This window comes from Penicillium argentinense, assembly GCF_028826775.1.
Source record: "Penicillium argentinense strain IBT 30761 chromosome Unknown utg000009l_segment0_segment0, whole genome shotgun sequence".
NCBI lineage: Eukaryota > Fungi > Ascomycota > Eurotiomycetes > Eurotiales > Aspergillaceae > Penicillium > Penicillium argentinense.
In genome coordinates this window covers 923418-945064 of record NW_026622668.1, presented here as the reverse complement: position 1 = coordinate 945064, position 21647 = coordinate 923418, and the positions used below count along the sequence as shown (strand labels likewise).

Genomic DNA, 21647 nt, shown 5'->3' with positions numbered 1-21647 from the left:
TCTAATCTGAAATTCCCCTGCATGTAAATGGAAGACCTTTGGTTCTCCTTCTTCCAGCAAGGCGAAACAAATTGAAGGCCGAATTGACGACCCAATGTACCATTCGCCTCAAAACCTTCAGTCCCGCACGAAATAGTTCATCTACGATTAAAACATATTGTCAATTGTGGCGGCAAAGGCCTTTTCCCGACTGACGCAGCTGGGGTCACATTGCGGTGCTTTTAGCCCACATAACGCACTCCATGGAGCCTGGGGCCCGAAGTGGGACATTCGTATGCTATAATACTAAATTCTATGGAGAAATCCGTGTTATCCGATTGAGATGTCCTATATTTATCGATTGGCTTATATTTTGCTGCGCTGATGCTGTAGCCTATATCTGGAATTTAAAAAGTTGGGAGACCTTCACAGGTACCCTGTTTTCCCAGTTATATGTTCTTGATTTTCTGGCGCGTCAAACTCTTTCATTATCACAGCTTTGCAGTTGACTTGATGCCCGCAATGCATTCGATCTCCACGTCTGTGCCCATTGGGAGCTCCTTCACGCAGACGCAAGTCCGTGCCTGTGTCATATTGTTAGTACCTCAATCAAAAGTTACGCTCTTGAAGATGTTGAACACACCGGCATAGGCTGAGCAAAAGTAGCAGCATAGATCTCGTTCACAGCACTGAAGTCACTCATGCTGGTAAGATAGATATTGCACTTGACAACATTGTCCAGACTTGTACCCGCCGTTTCCAGGACTGAGCGAAGATTGGAAAGGATTTGTCGCTGTATGGAATATAAGTAAAGATTCTTGAGCAGAATGCGGTAGAAACGCACCGTGCGGTCCTGAATGGACCCTTGAACAAGAGCTCCAGTATCTGGCTTGCAACCGACCTGGCCGGAGCAAAAGAGGAAATCACCCATTTGGATAGCCTGGGAGAGGAAAGGAGGAGGTACCGGCGCACCGGTCGACTTGATCGCGGTTTTAGGGATAGACATTGTGTGTTTATCGTTGTCTGGCTGATTTTGGATCCGATGCCGCGATGAGAATCTGATTAATATCAGCCTGAGAACCACACGGTGGCATATTAAAAGCAATGAGGTGGGGAGACCTACGGGGCGTATTACTAATTGCTGTGTGACTCACGTCCGGAGAGATTGCGCGTGGGTCGACCCCGACACCCCGCAGCGCGGAACCAATCGACACCAATTTCCAGCGTTGCCCTCCACCATCGGCGGTCCACTCAGTCGATTTGACAGGTGGATACCGCTAAAGACATTTCTTATCACAGCAGTTTCCGTCTCAATTGAATGATTGGCATCTTTTTTGTGTCATAATACCTGCTAGTGCAATTCTTTCGTGGAATGTGAAGGGCTCGCTGCGAGACTTATGTACAGAGCGGATGGCCGGAGAGGAATCAAGTAAAATATTTTATTTTTGCTGAGTTATCAAAAAAACTGAACATTTGTTAGGTACCTGAAAAGCCAGGAATGGTCGTGGAAGGACACAATAGGCACAATGACCTTCATTATTCAGGACAACTCAATTTCCGGTCATAGTGAACCCACTCTTGGCTAGCACAAGTTGGGTAATAGAGGAATTTGCCTCGCAATCAATGCCCATAGCCCTAGCACGACGGACAATCCACCCATTGATATATTGAATTTCAGTGCTTCGCCGCTTCAGAATATCCTCGCGCATACTACTTGAGTTCTGCGCGGTTTTCTCGATGGTATCACGCAGAACAGACTCCAGCGAATCCGTCGAAAACTGATCACGATTAAGGGAAAGTTCCTGCATCTCCGGCAGTTTTTGAAAAACTGCGGAAATTTCCTCCAAAAGGCGTCGTTGTAAGGGTTGGAGGTCAATATTATCCTTGATGCACCCGTTTCGGACATCGAGGAGTGCGGTCAGAGGATTTAGGACGCAATTAGATGCCAGCTTGAGCAGTTGGACGCGGAATAGATCAGGCCATTCCATCTTTTCGCAGTGGAGGGCTGTGGATTGAAGTAATGTATCCAATATATACTGAGATTGTGGCTGCTGTGCACTTTTCTTTTGGCTGTCCACAATACCAAGTGCTGCAGTTCCGCTTGTCCCCGACAGGATAGCTTCTACAGGAGACCGGAGGTAGACGCCGTGGCGCATGATACCGAACATGTAAGTTGGCCGAGTAGACGGATCCACGAAAACTCGTTGGTTGAGGTCTTCGATTTGTCCGAGACCATTCTGAAACAAGCAAACAGTCGATTGCGGTCCGATGCGATGACGAATGGGTTCCAGAGCGGAGACCGTCGCGGAGGCTTTGACGGCAACAATCAGGTTATGAATATGGTCGGATGAGGTTGACTCGCTCAGCAGCTCAGCCTCAAAGCCCTCTCTCTGGTCCAAAGTGCCATTTTCTCCAACTCGAAGGCCGAGTTTCCATCCATTGGATGCGATTTCGTCGTACAGTCCCTTCCGATGAGCCAGTAGCGTGACTGGGGGCGGAGTAGATAGAGAACGCAGTGAGTGGGCAATGAAAGTCCCGATACTGCCCAGTCCCAGGATGTGGATGGAGTGGGCAGGGGTCGGCATGGCGAAGTCTAAGGACAAGTGCCAGCCGTGAGTTGGGCGGAGACGGAACCTTGCGCAGTGTGGAGCAGGGCGGGTGGGCTCGGCGGGCGCGACGCGACGACATTCGTGGAAGGGGCATCATCTGAAATTGAGATTTTTTACCACCACGACACCTTTAAGAAGCATTCAAGTACTGATAATGAGTGTACTTGATTTCCAGTATCGCCATACTCTGACTGAAAATAGGCAGTTCCATCAATTCCAATATTGGACACGACATGGAATTTTGACTATGTATACTTGGTCTTTGCACCAATTTCTTAACCACCTATATGCCATTAAAAAAAGTACTAACTCAATCATATCACGATGGTGGTATTCAGCTGTTCATTCATAGATTAAATTTAGCACAAATTGCCTTTAATCTTGATTGCCTCAAAACAAAAATCCGTTTAGTGTGGCTGGCTCCGGTCGGAATGATCAGTATTTTCGAGATACACTTCAATCTATGAACAAAGCAGGTGAGTATTACCGAGAAGGTACGGAGGTAATCCGTTGCTGATCTCACCTTGTTGGTCATCGTAGAGTCTACATTCTCGCAGCACAGACAAGCAGCCAGACCCAGGGTTCCAAAAGCCATGGATAACATGGCGACCACACTAAATAAACCCATCAGAATTTTGTTATCTTCCCAAATATGGCCGTCAGAATAACTCACAAGATAGGCTTGCAGTAGGCGTGGCTCAGAGCAGCCTCGGCAGCAACCGCAACACGGGGCTGTACTCCTTCATCGCAGAAGCACCTGCAGACACAGCAGTCATTAGCTCGCTGACTTTTGATTAGGGAGACCGGCTGCGATTGCTGCACTGGTGGATGTACTTTATCATGTACTTGGTGAAAATTTTGCTGTAGACAGTTTGATAGATGGATGTAGCGACTGAAAGAGATGTTCGTGAAAGCATGAAAACATTCGATATCCAGGAAGATAAAAGCCCACCTGCACCAGCCGCGAAGCGGATACAACCTGAGATACCTCGACTGACACCGAGGTTCTTGTGCTCAACTCTTATTTGCGTAATGGCAATACTCAAATAAATCGCCCCGCTAAATCCCGTCTGTGAGAGGAAGACAAATGCAATCATCGTTTCCTTGTTATCTGGGGTCACGATACCCAGCAGACTACCGAAGAGAACCATGACGAACATCGACCCCATCAACTGCCACTGCCAATGTCTGAGCTTGCTACCAAGTGTCAAGAGAAGCATAGCACCGAAGAAATGGCAAAGCCTTGTGGCAGGGACAAAACGATCGAGTATCGCCAGTCAGCGCCGCCATTCGCGATACAACTCCGTGATCATCTGCGGCCACAGAATGCTTGAGGAGTAGTAGAACATATTCACGACGCCCAGTGCGATAACGGGTGCGGTGAAGTCGCGACCCCATGGGCTGGAGAAGATGTAGGTTGGTGTGAGTGGGTATTTTAGATTGCCGAATGTTTCCCAGATGGCGAATGCGATAAGTACTGCGGCTCCGAGTACGAGGGGAGCCACGGCGTGTGCGTCGTTAAAGTCGTAGACACCTGCCCAGACAATGCCCATTAAGAATGGGACTGCGCCGCCGATGAAGAGGAAAGCGCCTGTGCGGATAAATTAGCTGAGAGTTTCATCTAATTGGAGAGATATCATACTTACCAACGTAGTCCAAAGACTGGAATGCTTCGAGGTAAGAAACACCAAGACTGAAATTTAGTTAGTTTCTGGACACGACAGCTCGTAGCATATAGGACAACATACGGAGTGGTTTGGTGGATGATATAGGAGCAGTAAGCCCAGAAAAGACAATCCCTGAAAAATAGCCACAGCCCAAAAATTCCATGCCCAAGTACCAAATTCATAGTCAAAGCGTGCGGTGACAGGCGCACCGATCACGGCGATATAGACGGTGAAATTGGCAATGTCCACACCGATGTGTCGCCATTTGTTGGGTAGAAGCTCTGGAAGTGCGAATGTCGCCACATGAATCGAGAAGAACACTTTGTCAGCTAAAAGTACTGCTCCCCTTACAGGGATATACTCATACCTGGCAGTTTGCTCCACCGAATCAGGATACTGCTAGTCCGGCAATTATCTGGTTCGTGTTTTTGGCGGAGGCAACGATGATATGGCCGATGAAGCAGACCAAGTTTACTAATATCAAGAACCAGCGTCTACCCAGGAGATCTGTGTTTGGGCCGCTGTCACATTGTGAGCATTCTGCATTATAGTATTGAGGAGCGTATCTTGAGACAAGATCAAAAAAGCACGGGTGAAGGATATCGTCCATGCCTACCAAACATTTTTAGGCTGGTTGAGTAAATGGTAGTAGGTAAAACATACCTGAACAAACCAAATGTACCCGTTTGGATCTCCCATGTCCGCTGAGACAGAGTGCCAATGGCGGACATGACAGGCACCGGCCAGAAGGAGAGACCATAATCACAAGAGATAATCTAGCAAAAAGTATGATCAGTCAGTGTGTCGACAAAGAACGTAACTCGATGACATACACAAGAGACAATCCATGTTTTAATAGTGACGACCAGAGGTGCAGCTGCTGGAGCGTTGACGTCTGTAGATGACCCCAGGTCAGAAGAGCGCGCAGTGTCTTGCGCCGGACCTTTCTCGTCGTCGACTGTCATATTAATTGTAAGGTGTGTGGGTGTTGAATCGACAGAAATTTCGCAATGCAAGACAGAAAACAACAGAAAAGAGGAGCGGTTGCAGCAGGAAAGGGCTTCTAGCCATTGCAACGATAGAGGCCCGGCAGTCACTCCACATAGTAATCTCTTCTGAGAGCCGCTAACTCATAGCCCTGGCCAAAACCAATCATCAATGTATCCTTGGCAGCATATATGGGCGCTCGGACTCCAGTTCGTTTACCTTGTGGACCAGAAGGGAGAAGAGCCCGCAATGGTTGGACGTTGCCGGTAAGAACCACCGCTGTGGTGCAGTAGAGTGAGCGCTTCTTCGAAGCATTCTGAGTCAGTAAGACCATGTAAATGCACTAGTTGATGTTGATCACCTTTCATCTCACAGGATAGCCGTCTCTAGAATGGCAACCCTCAAACTCGACCTTGGCATGCACAACCGACAGCTTTGGCGTCGACGATCGCTGCATAAAGCTTGACGAGCTGAAAACGTTGGCCGAAGAAAGCCAAGACCCTATTTTTCTTAGCTCGAGTCTCTCTCTTTGGTATCTGTCAAATTGGTACCTTTGCAAGCGTTGATCCACATTGTCCAGCTTTGTCTGCGTGTCTTCACAGTCGATTACCTGAATAGAGTCGATATTTCAGGAATGGTGCCGCTTCACTGCAGTTAGCTCTGCATAACCCATCAAATTTTCTCTGTCGAGGAGCTCACATGCTTGGTGAGAGGTCCATCACGGCTCGCATTGTCTCCGGATTGACGGAGAAGGGAGTTTCGATCGCGGGAGCGGATGGCGTGGCCTACGTCCAACGGCAGCCATCCGCAGTGAGAACAGCCACAGCGGGCTGGAGGTTTTCCTTCGTGTTTGGCGCTTCCATGTGCATTTTCATCGCATGGAATGTTGTTTGATTTATCCCTTTTTTGCTGCGTCGATAGCCCAGCTCCAACTCATTTGAATACCCTTCCCACCGAGACTCTATCCTCCTACTTGGAGGAAACACCTCCTATTTAATCCTCCAACACAGTAGCAGCATAACCTCCCGCATCCACTCATCGCAAAACGCATGCTGCTCCCGAAAATATAACCCGCTATCCGAGATCTCCACAGCCAGTCCGAAAAGTCTAGCTGCAGGGAGATGTGTCCCATATGCATCGGTCAATCCCCGACCCGCGTCGCCTCCGTTCACGAGCTGCGGGATGACCCGGAACACGGATTGTAGCTCTGTAAATCAGTTCTGGGGGAATGCGCGGAAGTAGTGCTGTGCTAGATAACTGGTCAGAATGACACCCTTCAAATCGGCGTCGATCGACAGCAGGTCTGGCTCTGGGGTTGGGCCACGGGCTGCCCTAGGGCAATGGGATGTTGTGCGTAGAAATTGGATCGCTCGATGACCCGCGCGTTGGCGAAGACGAAATCCAGTCTGTTGTTGACTTCGAAGGATTCCTGGAAGGCTTGACTTAGGCTGCTGTATTTTGTCACGTCTGGTGTAGAAGGTTGTGCGAGGGAGTTGCTGGGTGGTTTGGGAGCCGCGGGAGGCGTTGATGTCGAGGATGTGGACTTGCCAGTCTGGGCGGGCTGAGAGGGCTGTTGCGACTGTGAGGCCTATTCCGCTGGCTAATCATACAGTTAGATGTTCGTAAGGTATATAAAAGTATGGAACAGCCAATAAACTACATATATCCGCGTAATACACACTACTAGCACAAAGGTATCGCGAATGGTGTTCAATTGCATGCGAGTTGCTTAAGCTAACTCGATCCCTATCATGTAGGCTTAAATCTATGCATGTAGCTAAATGCTCGAGTCTTGATCAAAAGTCATCTAAAATATGAGTCGCGTCGTATCACCCGCTTGCAAAAGATGAAAAGTCAACGTAGCAAGATCCGTAATCCACGACGGAACCCCGTCGTAAAGTAGATAGTCATCATCATCAGTTGTGATAAGTCACACTCCAGACGTGGAATCCGCGGCCGTAGGTCATATCCTGTCCACTGTGCAGCCTCAAGTTGCCATCCACATCCATATCAATGTATTGACCGTTGTTGGCATACTGCAAGTTGTATCCGAGGCCGTTGCCCAGGAAAATGATCCGGATCCGGGCGGCATACTTCTTGTCGCTGTGCATTTCGCCGCGAGTTCCGATCCAGCGACCATCAAGTGCACTTTGGATGTTGAAGACCTCGCTTTCTTCATCTTCGGTGTACCAGAGGATCCAGCGGTGTTCCTTTCGATCGACTTCAGGGCGACTGGGGCTCGTCGTGAGGTGGTCATGGCCCGGGAAGCTTCGCAGGGCCCTGCGGTTCTTCTCGAAAACCAGGTAGCGACCTTCGGTCAGATAGCCAATGACCTCCTTGAAACCATCCTCGAAGTACAGAGCCTCGGTCACATTGCTCTGCTCGCCGTACGGAACGGGAGGGCGGGTCTGGCGGTGACGCGACTGGCATTGGGATGTTCCAATGTAGTTGCCGTTGTTATCCGTCTGAGGATCTGGGGTGTCCGGGATATGCGGGAGAGAATAGTCGGGCTAAATTGGTCAGTATCCCACCTCTTCGATAGAGGGAAGGGAATGCTTGGAAACTTACGTGATCCAAGTCCAGAGCGTTGACCAGATTCGACATATGAGCGCGACGCCAGGGCACCATCTGGTCGGTCTGGATCTTCGAGTATCCTCGGGCAGTCAACCACTGCTCGACGAACAGGATCTGCGAGTTATGATCACAGCGCTCGGTGAACACACGGTTGCCACGAGTCCACGGGGAAACCATGACGAAGGGAACACGGAAACCTAGAGGTACAAAGCTATCAGACGCGTTTCTAAAGAAACACAGTTGAAAGTACTCACCAGGTCCAACAAAGACGTCACCGAAAACTCCATAGGGATCCTTCATCCATTCTCCTGGGGTACCGGGAGGAGGGTGGAAAGGAGTGACATGGTCACCGAAGCCGCCAGTTTCTGCAACACGCATTAGCAGACGAAGCACACGAGATAGACAGAGCCATCACGTACCGTCGAAGCTGATCATGAGAAGAGTAGAGGAATACTTGGGGCTGCTGGTCACGGCATCCGTGACCTTCTTCTGCAACCAGCCGCCATCCTTTGGCATGTAGGGAGGGTGCTCGGAGAGCTCGGTAGGACCAACAATGAAGCTGACCTCGGGAAGCGTGCCCTTTGCAGCATCCTCATAGAACCGGTTCAGGCCCACAAATGACATGCCCTTCTTTGTCAGAGGGTGATCCTTGTCAGCCTTCTGGAACTGGTAGAACCAGGCGAGAGGATTGTCGTCAAAGTTGTTAGTATCCTGATATAGCTGCCAAGAAACGCCGGCCTCTTCGTAGAATTCGAAAATGGTCTTCCACTTGAGCGGGTAGCAGCTGACCCCGGGCTTCTCGCATCCTGGGAATTTTGTTAGCGCTGAAGCAGATACATCATTCGAGACAGAGAACATACCGGGCATCTCGTTATTGTCAATATAGACTCCACCCTGATGGGGCTGCTGAGGGCCGCCGGGGACATTAATGGAGCCACTGACGAGGGTCACCCGGTTGGGGTTGGTGGCGGTAATTTGCGATTCCTATATGCCAGTGGTCAGCATCTATATTCTTTTCTGGGAGTGACTCTCGTCGTACCTGATACATGTCTGCAGAGGTCCATCCTTCGGCAATAGCAAACTGGACCGGAATATCGTCACGCTTGTAGTATCCCCAACTCCACGGCGTGTTGTTGAGCGCCCAGTGGTTGTTCAGACCGTGATTGTACGCAGCCTGGTTTGCATAGTAGCCATTGTCACCAGCAGCCATGCACTGGATGGAATCCAGGGTCTCGCCACCCTTCCAGCCCAGGTAGAAGGGCAGAAGCGTGTTGGTCCGGTCCGACATATCCGGATCAACCTGTCTGATGCGGTTGTTAGCAAGGCGATTCATACTTGAAATCCCTCGTAGATTGACTTACTGGTTCCAGACGGACAGTCCATCGGCATTGACTTGCACATTGGGGTCATTAAAACCCCGAACACCGGCCATACTGCCAAAGTACTGTAAATTTCAACTGTCAGCCATCACAAACCAGTAAACAACGGGGGCTGGCGTACCGTGTCCTGAGCACGATTTTCCTGCATGAAGATCACGACATGCTCAATATCCTTGAGAGAGCCTGCGTAGACGGGCGAGCTTGCCAGGAGTGCCGCGAGGGCGAATCCCAGGAGCCAGATCATTTAAAACGCAGTGGGGTTGTAGCAGTTGGATGATAACGTAGAGTAGTTGAGGAAATGTAGGTTGAGGAGGTGTAGTTCGGGAAAAGTTCAGAGGAGGATGAAGAAAAGAGCTGCCAATTGAGCACAGACGGTCTAGCTATTCGATCTCGACGCAGCGTGACGAGAATGACCAAATCACACCCCTCGATTGGAGCATGCGGCGAGGGGATCGCCAGTTCTGACTGCGGGGAGGCCCCACGTGCCCGCAAACGCCGGCTGCTGAGTGGCTGGATGGGCCTTTGGCCGTCTGGGGGAGGCGCCCTCTTGCTCGACCTGAGAGCAGCTTAAGGCAGGAAGGGCAACTAAACTCGAGAGCCCGCGAGGGCAGGGCGTTCTCGACGGAGATCGGACCCTGGCGTAGCTGCACGTCTCATCCACCTTGCACGGCGCTGATCCGCGGTTCGTCCCCACGGCTAAGGCGCCGCATGACTTGCAGATCCCCTTGTCTCCGTGTCTTTGCCCTCCGCAAGGGCGCTCCGTGCGGGCCTCTTATACCACCCGACCGCCGACACGAAGAACTAGAGCTTTCCATCATGGAGAGCCAGAAGAGTCGGCGTCGAAGAGGGCCCCCAACGCAGGAACCGCCACAGTCTCCCAAACAGGTTGCACCGCAGCCTCCACCCCGTCCCTGGCTGACCTGGTCGCTGGCCACGGTCCTGCTGCTGGGATTGACCTATTTCCTCCGTCCCGATATCTACTTGACAAATTGGATTGGTCCATTGCTGGGTCACGGCCATCTCCAGGGGCTTGCCGATGACATCGACCAGGAGGCCACGTTGCGTCCGCGCATTGAATTGCACCCCGAGCATCATGTGTATCGCGCGCCCGTCACACATTATCTGGACTGGCGGGTCACAACGGGCCAGCGGAGGCCCGACGGCGTCCTGAAAGAAGTATTTTTGATCAATGGTGGGTATTCCAATTCGGTTTGTCCGCAATGGCAACGAAGTCGCCTGATAGCGGGAGCGTTCCACTAATAGATTATTTGTTCTCCCCGCTTTCTAGATCTGTTCCCTGGTCCCACCATTGAGGCTCGTTCGGGAGATACATTGGTGATCACCGTCATTAATTCTATGACAGAGCATCCCGTGGCTCTGCATTGGCATGGTCTTCATGTTCCTAGTAAGTACTCCTGTCTTAATAATGTATTCAGCGCACGCAGCTGACATTGCTGGTAGATGGCGTGGATGGCGCGGCGGCGGTATCGCAATGCCCAATTGCACCAGGCGCCCAATATGTCTATAACGTCAGCCTCCCCGCAACCCAGAGTGGGACATTTTGGTATCATGCGCATGCTGGGGTGTCGCGGGGAGATGGACTGTATGGCGGACTGGTCGTCCATGCGCCAGCATCCAAGTCGACGGTGCGAGGGTTGATGGCCCGAGGTGGGAGCGATCTCGATCGATATGGCTACGACAAGGAGCTGCTGCTCCTCATTGGTGATTGGTATCATCCTCCAGCAGAGGACGTGCTCGCCTGGTATAAAAACCCAGGCAATTTCGGCAACGAGGTAGATTGAAATCGAGAGGAAGCGAGATGTGCGTATTGCTGACTAGATGGTAGCCAGTTCCGGACTCGCTCCTTGTCAATGGAGTAGGAAAGTTTGACTGCGGCATGGCAGTGCGGGCGCGTCCGTTGGACTGTATCCCGCATCTAATGGACAGCTCATTCCTCAACCTCGACCCGAACCGATCCTACCGCATACGCGTCGTGAACACGGGGTATGGCAACGCAGCTTCAGGATCTTGCAAGGCAATGTCTGACGTATATTTGCAGATCTCTCGGAGGTTTCTCTCTCGATTTCGACCGAGAGAACCTGGAACTCCTCCAGGTAGATAGTGTTGATGTGGAGCGATCACAGCAGAAAGATGTCAACCGTGTGGGGATTCTCTACCCGGGACAACGCATGGACTTTGTCCTACGCCCTTCAGCGAAGGAGGGAAAAGGACCGTCGTCCATGATGGTGGAGCTGGATCAAGAGTGAGTCTTACTCCTAGTTAACCCCGCCTCACCAAACACATGCTTACCCGTACCCTAAAACTCATACAGGTGCTTCAAGTACATGAATCCAGCCCTAACACCCGACCAACTCTTCCCCATCTACTACAACGGCATATCCGACCCAGATCGTATGACTCTTGTCCCCAGTATCCGCAATAAGCTCAACATCCAGGAGATACCATCATCCGCTTCAATCCTGGCAACTCTCCCCGAGAAAGCCGACGAAACTCACGTCGTCTATACCAAAATCCAGAAAATGGCTCGAAATAATAACTCGCCATATGGATATTTCAACATGACAACGTGGAAACCGCAAAGCGATCCTCTAGTCCCACTGATTGCTCTCCCCCGCGAAAATTGGGACGCGAACCAGTTTTCATTAACCACAGGGCCGGGTTCAAGATGGGTAGATCTAGTCGTGAACAACCTCGACGAAGGTCCCCATCCATTCCACCTGGTATGCAATTACCTCCCTAACAAAATGTATCACCGAACGCTGCTTGCTGACAATCTCCAGCACGGCCACCACTTCTTCATCCTAGCAATCCACGAATCCACCTTCGGCTGGGGCTCCTACAACCCCTTCGAAGACCCGGTCCCAACCGGCTTCGACGCAGAAACTGACCCTGCTCAACCCTATGATCTCTCGCGCGCCGCACTCCGCGATACAGTGCAGATTCCCAGTCGCGGATACGCGGTTCTCCGCTTCCGGGCTGATAACCCGGGCATTTGGCTGTTTCATTGCCATATTCTCTGGCACTTGGCGACGGGCATGGCGATGCTGATTGATGTTCAGGGTGATCCGGCTGGGCTGGTTGCTCATGATGCATCGGTGCTTCCTGCGGGCGAAATTTGTCCCCCATTAAGAGCATAAGGTTACCCTAGGGTACTTCTACGACTCATGAACTCATAGCGTCAATACCAAAAGAATCTGGTGCTTTTCTATACTACACTGCATAAATTAATAGAACAGTTTTAGTACGCAAATATACGGTGAGGGAAACGATAAATTGTACGTGAGAAAGGAAGGAATCATGGTCGTGACTGAATACAAAAAACCAAACCCAACCCGTTCCGAACATGTGCGAGGACTCTAACGCCAGGTAAACGCTTGCAGAATTTAATAGAATCATAAGCATGGGCGTGGCTGACGAATCAGCAATACCAAGCTCAGCCTCGCTGGATGTAAGATAGTACACGATACCACGCCAGTACCAGCTTAGGCGGCGGCCCATTCGAGGACTTCCAAGGCACATACGACCAGGATGAGAGTCGAGGGCAGAATCCTACAAAATAAAGTTAGCGGTGTAATATCGCAAAGTGAAAAGATAGAGGGAACGTACCAGACAACGTAGCTCTGGAAGAGAAGTTTCGACATCGCCCCGACGTAAACATTGTTAATCTGGCAAATTTGCGCCAATTGCAGTGCAGACGGGGCACCGGTGAGGAGGAAGCAAACAACGATAAAGATAGGGTCATCGAGGATACTGATCGGCACGAACTTGGCCAGAAGCGCGAGGAACGGCGCCATGATCAGGGTTGGAAGGAGCATGCGCGCAACCAACGAGGCGATGATGAGCTTGCGTTCATCGCTGGGGTGTTCCATGTCGGCGAGCGCTTCTTCGGACAAGGTGTTCTTGGCTAGGTTGGCGCCAAGAACGACGAGGATGAGTGGGACGGCGACTTGGGAGTTTTGCTTGATGGCGGTGGTCACTGAGTTACTGATGAAGGTGCCGTCGTCGAAGAAGAGGGCTTGGAGGGAGGGGACGGAGGCGACGATGATCGCTACCAGCATGGCCCATAGAGGGGGTTCATGAAGTCCCATACGCCGTGCAGGAAACGGCCGAGCCCGTGTGAAAGGACTGACAAGCATTTCTGGGTCTTTTGTGGGAGTCGCGCGTAGACTGCGCCCGTTTTTTTGGTCCAGGATTTCTGGAGAGTGGTCGAGCGACGGCGGAAGGATCTCTTCCAGCGCTGGGCAAACGTTTGTTCGGAGGAATGGGATTCCCGGGCTGTGGTTTCCACATCTGGGAATGAGAGTATGTCCTCCCCGGTACTCTGGCGAGGCAGGAATGGTCCTCGGGGAGGTGGTCCGATGGTTGTTGGTGATAGATCAGAGTGCTCATCATGTACTGCTTCATCTCTTGAATGAATCGAAGAGACCTTCGAGTACGAGTAGGTGCGGTTCGAGACTGGAGTCTGATCGCCCGATTGGAATTCGCTGTGCCCGTTAAGCTGACCGTCAGGCGCTCGCAACAGACTATCTGAGCTGCGCGTGCGAACGAGTGGCTCGTCCGGGTCCGTCTGTTCTGGGTTGTCGGTATACCGAGCTTGTCCCTGCTCGATCAACGACGACCCACTCGAGCTGTTATCGCCTTCTTCGAGGTATCGGTCTTTCGGCGCCAACAAAATGTGGTATCCCCAGCTCCAGCGCACCAGCTGACCCAGCTGCTGGAAAATCAGTAAGTATAGAATGCCCCGTGCGGCCACTTCGTCGTCGTTATCGTTCGGGATGCGGTCCCAGTGAAGACCTCGCAGGGTTTGCGATAAAGACATGACTAGGGAAATTGGGAGCGAATTGGAGTTGCCAAAGACCTATCAGAACAAATGATCAGCACTTCAATGTTCATGCATAACGGCGGTTGATGGAGTGGGGGCGGTCATCAACACGATAACAAGAAAATGAAAGTCCACATACCGCCATGGCCGCCACGAAGTTCGACTTGCGCTTCTTGAAGCGGAAACATCGGTTCACCACCCAGGCACACGAGTAGGACACGAGGGTCTGAACCACAAAGATGACCGGAATGATTGCCAAGTCGGTGAGTTTCTCGGCCGTCAATTGAGATCCTAGTTTGACGAAAACTGTTCTCAAAAGGGGGTATTGTTAATTCTGTATCTTTGTTCCACGCGATAGGGGCAGCATACTCAGGCAAGGAGTGAAAAGCGTCACATTGAGGTTTGCCACCAGCTTCTGGGCATCGGCGTCGAAGAGACCCTGCTGGGCGGCGATGTAGCCGGGCAGACTGACACAGATCACCTCCAGCACGGCCTCGAAGACGAGCAGCACCAGATAAAAGAAGGAGGGGTGCTTGGGCTGAGGGCTGGCACCTGCCGTGAAGGCGTTGGCGACCAGCGAGTCTTGAGCGAAGGCATTGTACTGGAGGGACCGGGGCGCGGTAAAAATGGCCATGAGGCAATTCGAGGAGAAGGAAGGCTGGTCCTGGTCCGCGGGGACAGGAGGAGTGATGAAGAAGAAAAGAGAGCTCGCGATAAGGAAGCTTGGCTGTGGCTGTGGGGATTGGCATTTCACTGGATGTGGTCTTGGCCCCGGCCGCGTCTCGTCCCGCTACCAGGGTTGCCCTGATTGACTATTTGTTGGTCGCAATCAAGTTGCAGAGCTCGTTTCATACGCGCGGTGTCACCGGTCGGTCTTGGAGTGGCCAAATTAAGTCATAGTTGGGCAATGACGACGCTGCTGCGTCCAATTCAGCTACTTTCATATGACCTGTAGCTCGAATTTGCTACCATTTCTATACAACTCGACAGGTAAATGTCTGAGCGACATCTCCGGACGCAACCGGGTGAACCGTGGATCCGCAGTGACGCAACTCTTTGGGCAAATTACGGCGGGGGCTGGGCGCACGTTGTGAGCTCCACCAGGAATTGAAGGTACATCGAGGAACTTGGCAGTTCTGCGGCACAACGTGGAATTGAAGGTAGCTCTAGGTATCGTAACAGCAGCCTGAGTCTATACGAAGGTACCCCGGAGTTGGCAACAGAACAAAACTCTTTTAGATTCAATCGATCAGATCGCTCTCGGCCGCTCCACTGGATCTAAAGGATTAGCCAAGAGGGAGACTATGTACGCAAAAAATGCAAGAATTAAGGGCTCCAAGGCTCTCGCCAAAATGGTATATTACAACAAATGTCCAAGGTCACACCATCGGGTGTCCACAGCCATATACTTCAGGTGTGGAATTACGCCTCCCCGACAAATCCAATTTTCTCACCCACTCGGATGCGCTGGCCCTTTTCGATGCTCCACGCCCATCCATCCGGGCGCTGATCTTCAGGCCAGCCCGCGTCAATCGACTTGCGAGTGCCCAGCGGTGCTTCAAAGACCATCACGATCGTGCTGCCCAGCTGGAAGCCACCCATCTCTTCACCCCGCTGCAGGGGGTGTCCGGCCAGTGTACGACTGGCATGGAGATACGTCGCCTCCACAAATCCAGGGTCCTGCTCGCCCCGTTTCGCAGCCAAGGCCGCAGCCATGTCCGCCGCGGTGTCGGTGAGTAGGCTGTTGGTACGCAATTCCCGATCAAAGTTGATTTTGATTGAGCCCACGTTAGTGGCACCCACGGGCGTGTAACTAAAGAAGCCCCAGCGCCAGCGACCCAGAAGGGCGACACGTTCGTTGAGAGTGAACAGTCCCGGTAGGTGACGTTGGAGATACGGAGAGACCGAGTACAGTTCGCCGGCGAAGTGACGACGGCTCTCCACCACCCACGCCGTCGGCGAGTGGAATCGGTGGTAGTCGCCCGGAGCAAGGTAAATTACCACATAGAACAGTGCGTGTTTGTTAGACATCCGAGGCGCGTACCAAGGGGTATCATCGCCACGAGCCAGTTCCTCCTGCACTTGCACTTCCGAGGTCGTCTTGGATGTGGTCGATGCATCAATCGAGCCTCGTCGCTTAGCCGGAGTCTCGCCGGACAGCATAGTCGGAAGAGTATAGGAGATTCCATTCATGCGAGCAAACTCCTCGTCCGACCTGAGCTTCTCGGCATCCTTTTGGGTGCCTTCAGCGGCCGTATCGGCTAGCCGCTTGCTGTGGTCAGCGTGTGTCGGCGTGGCCGCTCCCAATAAAGCATCCAAACTGTACGTCATGCCCTTGACTTGTTCCACCTCGCCACGTTCGATCATACCAAACTGCAGGATCCGGCCATCGGATGGTGAAAGAAGGGCTCGAGGGTCCGGGTCAAGAGGTCGCACCCCGGGTTTCAATTTGCGGTAGAAGAACGCCGCCAGGTTCGGGTACGTGTGTAGATCGGGCTCGGCGACTTCACTGAGGTTCACACCAAAGATCCAGGAATATAGTTTGAATCCGGGGACGCGGAAGTAGTAGGGGAGTTCGATCTCGTTGAACCGGCCCCAGAGGCGCGACATGGCTTTCAGGGGTAATGTCGACATAAACTGCACTTGCCAGGAGCCCGTGGGCACGATGCGCGGCCGACGCGGTGGTCGACCTCCATTTTCCCAGTCCTCACCAGCGGCATCCTGTGCCACGCGATCCCGCTCCGCGCGCTGGGACTTGTAGAAGTGTAGAACCCCTAACAGACCGATACCGACACCGACAGGGATGGGGTACCATTCTACCTTGGTGTTGCGCAGGGCAAAGCGTAGTCGAGACCCAAATCCTCCCTTGGTGTTGCTTTCATGATTATTATCCTTATTGTATTGTCTCCATGACTTGGACGAAAAATGGCGCATGCTGGCCTTGTGGCGGGCAGTTGCTCTAAACGAAAGGACTTCCATCGTCGCTGCGCCCCCGGTTACCGGGGTGGCGGGATGGAATCGTAGAAGAGGTGAGTAGTTTAAAAGGCGCTTGGCCATAGTGTTCAATCCATTGGGTGCTGGGATCGACGCATCGTCCTGGCCGAGGTTGATGACCGCTGAACGTGAATCGTTTTTCTTCTCCCAGATCGGTCTCACCGCCCGGCAGAACTGGCACGTGGAGCATCGCATACATTCAGGATGATCGCGCCGCGTGTCAGTCGTTCTCTTGCCCACCACACTCCTCGTCACCGGGTTTGTCCAAGCTCTATTCGGTTCGTCCCTCCGGATTCAGCGCCTATCGGTCGTGGTGCATGAGTGAATCCCCATTAACTGCACCGCGAATCAGCAGCCTACAGACCTATTTACCCCGGGCTTGGCTTTCTGCCACATCTCCCCAAGCTCCGAGTCTCAACCCACCTAGTCCTGTTTCCCCATTCGACATCATCACTTCGCCCGCGACTGCCGACGCAACAACGCTCGACTGCTGCTCAAAGCCAACAGGCACATCGCATTCCAATCGCCAAATCCTCCGTCGCCCTGACGTTCTCGAGGTCGCCGGGTCTCTCCCAACTACTCTATCCATCATCCTCGGCGTCCTTCATTAACTCCGCTCGCGCCGACTGCACCTTACCCTACGGTTCTGTGTCCTTAGCACAACACCAACTCTCATCCACGCTTCAAGCCGTGAATCACCGTCCCGCAGCGGTCGCTTAGCCATTGCAGTCATACTGCAGCTGGAACAAACACAATGAGTGACCCTGTCGAGGACGGAAATGCAATGAGCGGACCAACTCTGCAAGAATGCTCCAATGAGAGCACCACGATCACTCTGAAGGCCCTTTGCTCTACACTTCCACCTCCCGGCTTGTTTGTGTTCAAGGACCAGCCCCTTTCAGAAACCGTTGGCCAGTTCAAGACCCGACTGGCGGAGGCCCTCCCAAACCGCGTGGAACCTGCGGATCTAAGGCTGGTCTTTTCTGGCAAAATTCTGAATAAAGACAACGTCGCTCTTGCGGAGGCCCTGAGTTCCCTTCCGGTGAGTACTAATGCTCCAATTCACCTCTAGGTTTCCTTCGCATCAACCTAACGTCGACCTCAGGGTGACACAAAGACAGTCCACCTGGTTATGCCGTTGGTCACAACTTCGAAGCTCATTTCGAGTCCTCAGAATGTCTCCGCGCCGTTGAACTCGAGCCATGCTTCAACCGGTGTAGCGCCTGTGGGCCAGACAACCCATAGAACTCGATCTAGTAGGCAGGTTCCCGTTCAGAGGCATTTTGAAAATTCGTGGAGAGTTCCGGATCAACAAGACCACTCTCGTCGACCCTTTAGCGTTGCGCTATCCGAAGCAATGAACTGGAACTCCCTTGTTCGGCAGGTTGCGGAGATGGAAGATCGAGCCAATCACTCTTCCATTCCCCCCACGGAAATTTTGGATGAAACTCGCCGGCGAATTCGATCAATGCTACATGAGAGACGAGCGCAATCTCATGGCAGGCCCTTTCGCGACACATCTGATCCCTTTGGTCCCCTCCCTACAGTGGAACAGGCGCAGGCCCTGATGGACCGTGTTCATGTTCTCCAAGGACGTGTACAACAAATGAGAATCCAAAATCAGTCTGCCAGTGACCCATCTGAGGCTGCGAGACCCAATGGCTCAAATGCGGCCCCTCAAATTTATCTGATAACCTCACCTGGTGGCCAACAGAGTCTCATTCTCCCCCGGGGTATCACCATCAACACATCTCAAAATGGTGTGTTGCCTGAGCCGCGCATCGGCGATACTCACCCCGGAGTAGCTGAATTGAACCAGGCCATTCGGCAAGGGCTCATTGAGCACCAGAATCGCCAGAATCAAAACCGTCAGCAGGAGCAGCAGCCAGAGCGCAGACCGGGCGCTTTTCTACGCCAGATCTGGCTGTTCATTCGCCTCTATTTCTTCATTCACATGCTCAGTGATTCTGGGACGTGGACCCGGATTTTCCTCGTCACTTTGGCTCTTATGGCTGCCTTCGTGGCGCCTCCTGGTTTCCCACTGCGTCTGCGCCAGGCTATCATCGATCCGCTTATGCATCATTTCCACGCCATTGCCCAGAACTTCGGGGCTGGTGATCAAGCCGCACAGGTCCACCAAGATGGTGGAGGTGCTCCTGTTCACCAAGGCTTACCTGGACAGATTATGCAAGTTTTTCGTCGCGTGGAGAGATTCCTGATGCTTTTCCTCTTCAGCCTGGTGCCTGGTCTCGGTGAAGGGCAAGTCGAGATTCGCACTCGGGCCGATCGAGCTCGACAGGAAGAGCAGGAACGAGAGAACCAGCAGGAGAACGAGCAGGGTTATGAGCAAGACAATCAGCAAGACAATCAGCAAGAAAATGAACAAGATATTCGACAGGGCGCTCAGCAGGAGACTCATCAGGAGACGCAGCACTGAATCAGCAAGATCAAATGCAGGATCACCCGCAAGGCCACCAGCCAGAACCCCAGCCGCCACACGAACCAATGGCGGGCATGATCCTGGTCTCATCAGTTCATCAAAAGAAAGGAAAAAAGCACAAAAAAAGGAGTTCTAGCGTGACGAAAGGCACTTCTGTCATGAAGTAGCCGGGATGTTCGATATTCTTACGATACCACATTTAGCGACGGCGTATTTTTACTGGGCTAGTGGTCAATTTACCAACGGGACAAATCTGCGGACTCTAGTCCGATCTAGGACGCATTTTTTCACTGATAATCCATGTACAGTAGGGTAAACGTAGGAACTCCAACCATTTAATCCGTCTTGCTTCCAATGGTTCTTCACACAGTCTTCTTTATCCTCCGATCAACTTTCATCCGCACCGCGGCCGCCAGCATCGTTGCAGCTGTCGCCATTGAGCCCGCGTAGAAAATGGCTGGTCGATATGCTCCAATCCCACCAGCCTGGCCACCAGAGGCATTCAGGATGTAACCGGCAATTGGAGCTCCCATCAGATAACCACCCAACCATCCACTAACGATCATCCCGACAGCCACAGACACCCTCGCGGATCCGAACACATTCCCAACGACGGTGGGCATCGTCGAGAAGAAACCTCCATTTGCAGACCCATTAATCACCACGAATGCAATCAGCGGCCCAATCGAGCTGGACACTGGCCACAACACAAAAATACTCAGTGCGCTCAGCAGCAAGGATAGGAAAAGTGTGTTCAGCGAGCCCAACTTATCACACGCGAACCCGCACGATAGACGTCCAATTGCCGAGCTGAAATTGAACGCAGCGACAAGGCCGGCTCCCGCGCTGGACGGTAGTCCGAGTGAAGAGGTATACAGCGGCAAAAAGAAAGCCGGCACGAAGAGTGGGAATGTTCCAATCACACCGACGGCGAATAAGACTGCGAAGCGGACATCTTTGAACAGACTCCATTCGACCATCTTCGCTGGCTTGATCGCCGCGCGCTCCTTGATCAGCCACGCAGCTGGCAGACCGGTTGCTATGATCATGAAGCCTAGGATGCGGAATGTCCAGGCAATCCCGACACTCTGGAGGAGGGCGTCTAGGATAAAACTGATGACAGTACCACCAAGACCGCCACCAGCGTAGACAATTCCATTGGCGATGCCGCGTTTGGCCTTAAAGTACTGCGCCGGGGTGACGGAGACGACCTGATCACTTTAGTATATTCTGCTACTTGGTAGGCATTATGGAGAGACCACTTACCATGAAGCATAGACTAGTCCCTAGTCCACCAATAAACCCCCATGTCATGAAGAGCCCCGCAACACTGTTCACTGCAAATCCACTGAGGATACTTCCCAGCCCTAGGAGGAAGATACCCAGACAAGCCGTGATCCGTGCACCGATGAGACGAATCACTCGTGCATTAGGAACAGCCAGCAAGGAAATACAGGCAGGGCAGAGCGAGCCCACGAAGGCCAATGTCGAGGACGAATATCCTTTCTTCTCGACTAGTGCAGCTTGCATCACACCCCATGTATACGATGCACCAACGAACCACCAGGTCACCACTGCACATGCGAAGATAAGAACCCAGCCATAGCCACCATCGGGAACTTGAGAGTCCGCAATGAGAGACTGCTGCATGACCTCATCGGGTTCTGTCTCCGGCTCATCGTGAGAAATAGGATTCCGCTGTCGCTCGCCGGTGCTATGGTGGAGATTGTGTAGCTCGACTGCCGTCGTTGGCAGGGTTTGCGTGGCGGTTGCCATGATCGATGATCAGCCCTTAATCAGAGTGAAGTATAGTTTGATCAGAATTTAAGCTGCAGGCTTAAATTTAAATCCCCCAAATCTTAATTTGACGGCATTATTAATTCTTGTTGCTTTTGGGCGGTTCCACGTGATGTCCTCCGCGGGTAGCCGACTGTCACTTCGCGATAAGTGGAGTCCGAAGTCTATGCTGTGGAGCTGGTCGTGACTCACTGCTGTTTGCATTGCTGATGAGGGGTAATCGTTTTGATAGCGGTGTGTACCGGTGGAGTGGTAGATAATGGGGTAGTGCCTATGGTAATCAATCAATCATCTACATCGTTCCAATGAGGGTATGCTGAGAAAGTTTCCCGTGGGCATATTGAAAGTCAACAGTGTAAAACTCTAATAATGTTGTAT

General features: G+C 52.2%; 9 protein-coding genes across 9 annotated transcripts; 2 read left to right on the top strand and 7 right to left on the bottom strand.

The window, feature by feature from the left end:
* Positions 1–470: 470 nt before the first annotated feature.
* On the bottom strand, positions 471–985 carry N7532_007953 (uncharacterized protein; the record flags this gene model as incomplete). Its single annotated transcript, XM_056620445.1, has 3 exons — positions 471–563; positions 623–772; positions 824–985. The coding sequence occupies 3 exons, from the start codon at positions 983–985 to the stop codon at positions 471–473; spliced, it is 405 nt and encodes a 134-aa protein (XP_056471251.1).
* Positions 986–1529: 544 nt separating this feature from the next.
* Positions 1530–2564, bottom strand: N7532_007952 (ketopantoate reductase family protein; the record flags this gene model as incomplete). The annotated part of the gene is made up of 1 exon (XM_056620444.1): positions 1530–2564. The coding sequence occupies one exon, from the start codon at positions 2562–2564 to the stop codon at positions 1530–1532; it is 1035 nt and encodes a 344-aa protein (XP_056471250.1).
* Positions 2565–2995: 431 nt separating this feature from the next.
* Positions 2996–5220, bottom strand: N7532_007951 (peroxiredoxin prx5; the record flags this gene model as incomplete). Its single annotated transcript, XM_056620443.1, has 9 exons — positions 2996–3049; positions 3112–3202; positions 3262–3345; positions 3423–3480; positions 3541–3785; positions 3888–4179; positions 4235–4281; positions 4919–5031; positions 5089–5220. The coding sequence occupies 9 exons, from the start codon at positions 5218–5220 to the stop codon at positions 2996–2998; spliced, it is 1116 nt and encodes a 371-aa protein (XP_056471249.1).
* Positions 5221–7158: 1938 nt separating this feature from the next.
* N7532_007950 (nonhemolytic phospholipases C family protein) lies at positions 7159–9439 on the bottom strand (the record flags this gene model as incomplete). Its single annotated transcript, XM_056620442.1, has 6 exons — positions 7159–7752; positions 7811–8181; positions 8236–8800; positions 8856–9120; positions 9178–9260; positions 9317–9439. The coding sequence occupies 6 exons, from the start codon at positions 9437–9439 to the stop codon at positions 7159–7161; spliced, it is 2001 nt and encodes a 666-aa protein (XP_056471248.1).
* Positions 9440–9903: 464 nt separating this feature from the next.
* N7532_007949 (multicopper oxidase-domain-containing protein) lies at positions 9904–12353 on the top strand (the record flags this gene model as incomplete). Its single annotated transcript, XM_056620441.1, has 7 exons — positions 9904–10387; positions 10484–10600; positions 10657–10988; positions 11042–11199; positions 11255–11458; positions 11528–11936; positions 11997–12353. The coding sequence occupies 7 exons, from the start codon at positions 9904–9906 to the stop codon at positions 12351–12353; spliced, it is 2061 nt and encodes a 686-aa protein (XP_056471247.1).
* A 345-nt stretch (positions 12354–12698) lies between these two features.
* N7532_007948 (Auxin Efflux Carrier superfamily) lies at positions 12699–14672 on the bottom strand (the record flags this gene model as incomplete). The annotated part of the gene is made up of 5 exons (XM_056620440.1): positions 12699–12765; positions 12823–13453; positions 13537–14074; positions 14178–14344; positions 14408–14672. The coding sequence occupies 5 exons, from the start codon at positions 14670–14672 to the stop codon at positions 12699–12701; spliced, it is 1668 nt and encodes a 555-aa protein (XP_056471246.1).
* Positions 14673–15460: 788 nt separating this feature from the next.
* N7532_007947 (phosphatidylserine decarboxylase 1) lies at positions 15461–17095 on the bottom strand (the record flags this gene model as incomplete). Its single annotated transcript, XM_056620439.1, has 1 exon — positions 15461–17095. One exon carries the CDS (start codon positions 17093–17095, stop codon positions 15461–15463), a length of 1635 nt encoding a protein of 544 aa, XP_056471245.1.
* A 691-nt stretch (positions 17096–17786) lies between these two features.
* On the top strand, positions 17787–19469 carry N7532_007946 (uncharacterized protein; the record flags this gene model as incomplete). The annotated part of the gene is made up of 2 exons (XM_056620438.1): positions 17787–18074; positions 18138–19469. The coding sequence occupies 2 exons, from the start codon at positions 17787–17789 to the stop codon at positions 19467–19469; spliced, it is 1620 nt and encodes a 539-aa protein (XP_056471244.1).
* A 365-nt stretch (positions 19470–19834) lies between these two features.
* Positions 19835–21248, bottom strand: N7532_007945 (uncharacterized protein; the record flags this gene model as incomplete). Its single annotated transcript, XM_056620437.1, has 2 exons — positions 19835–20683; positions 20739–21248. The coding sequence occupies 2 exons, from the start codon at positions 21246–21248 to the stop codon at positions 19835–19837; spliced, it is 1359 nt and encodes a 452-aa protein (XP_056471243.1).
* Between the last annotated feature and the right edge of the window lie 399 nt (positions 21249–21647).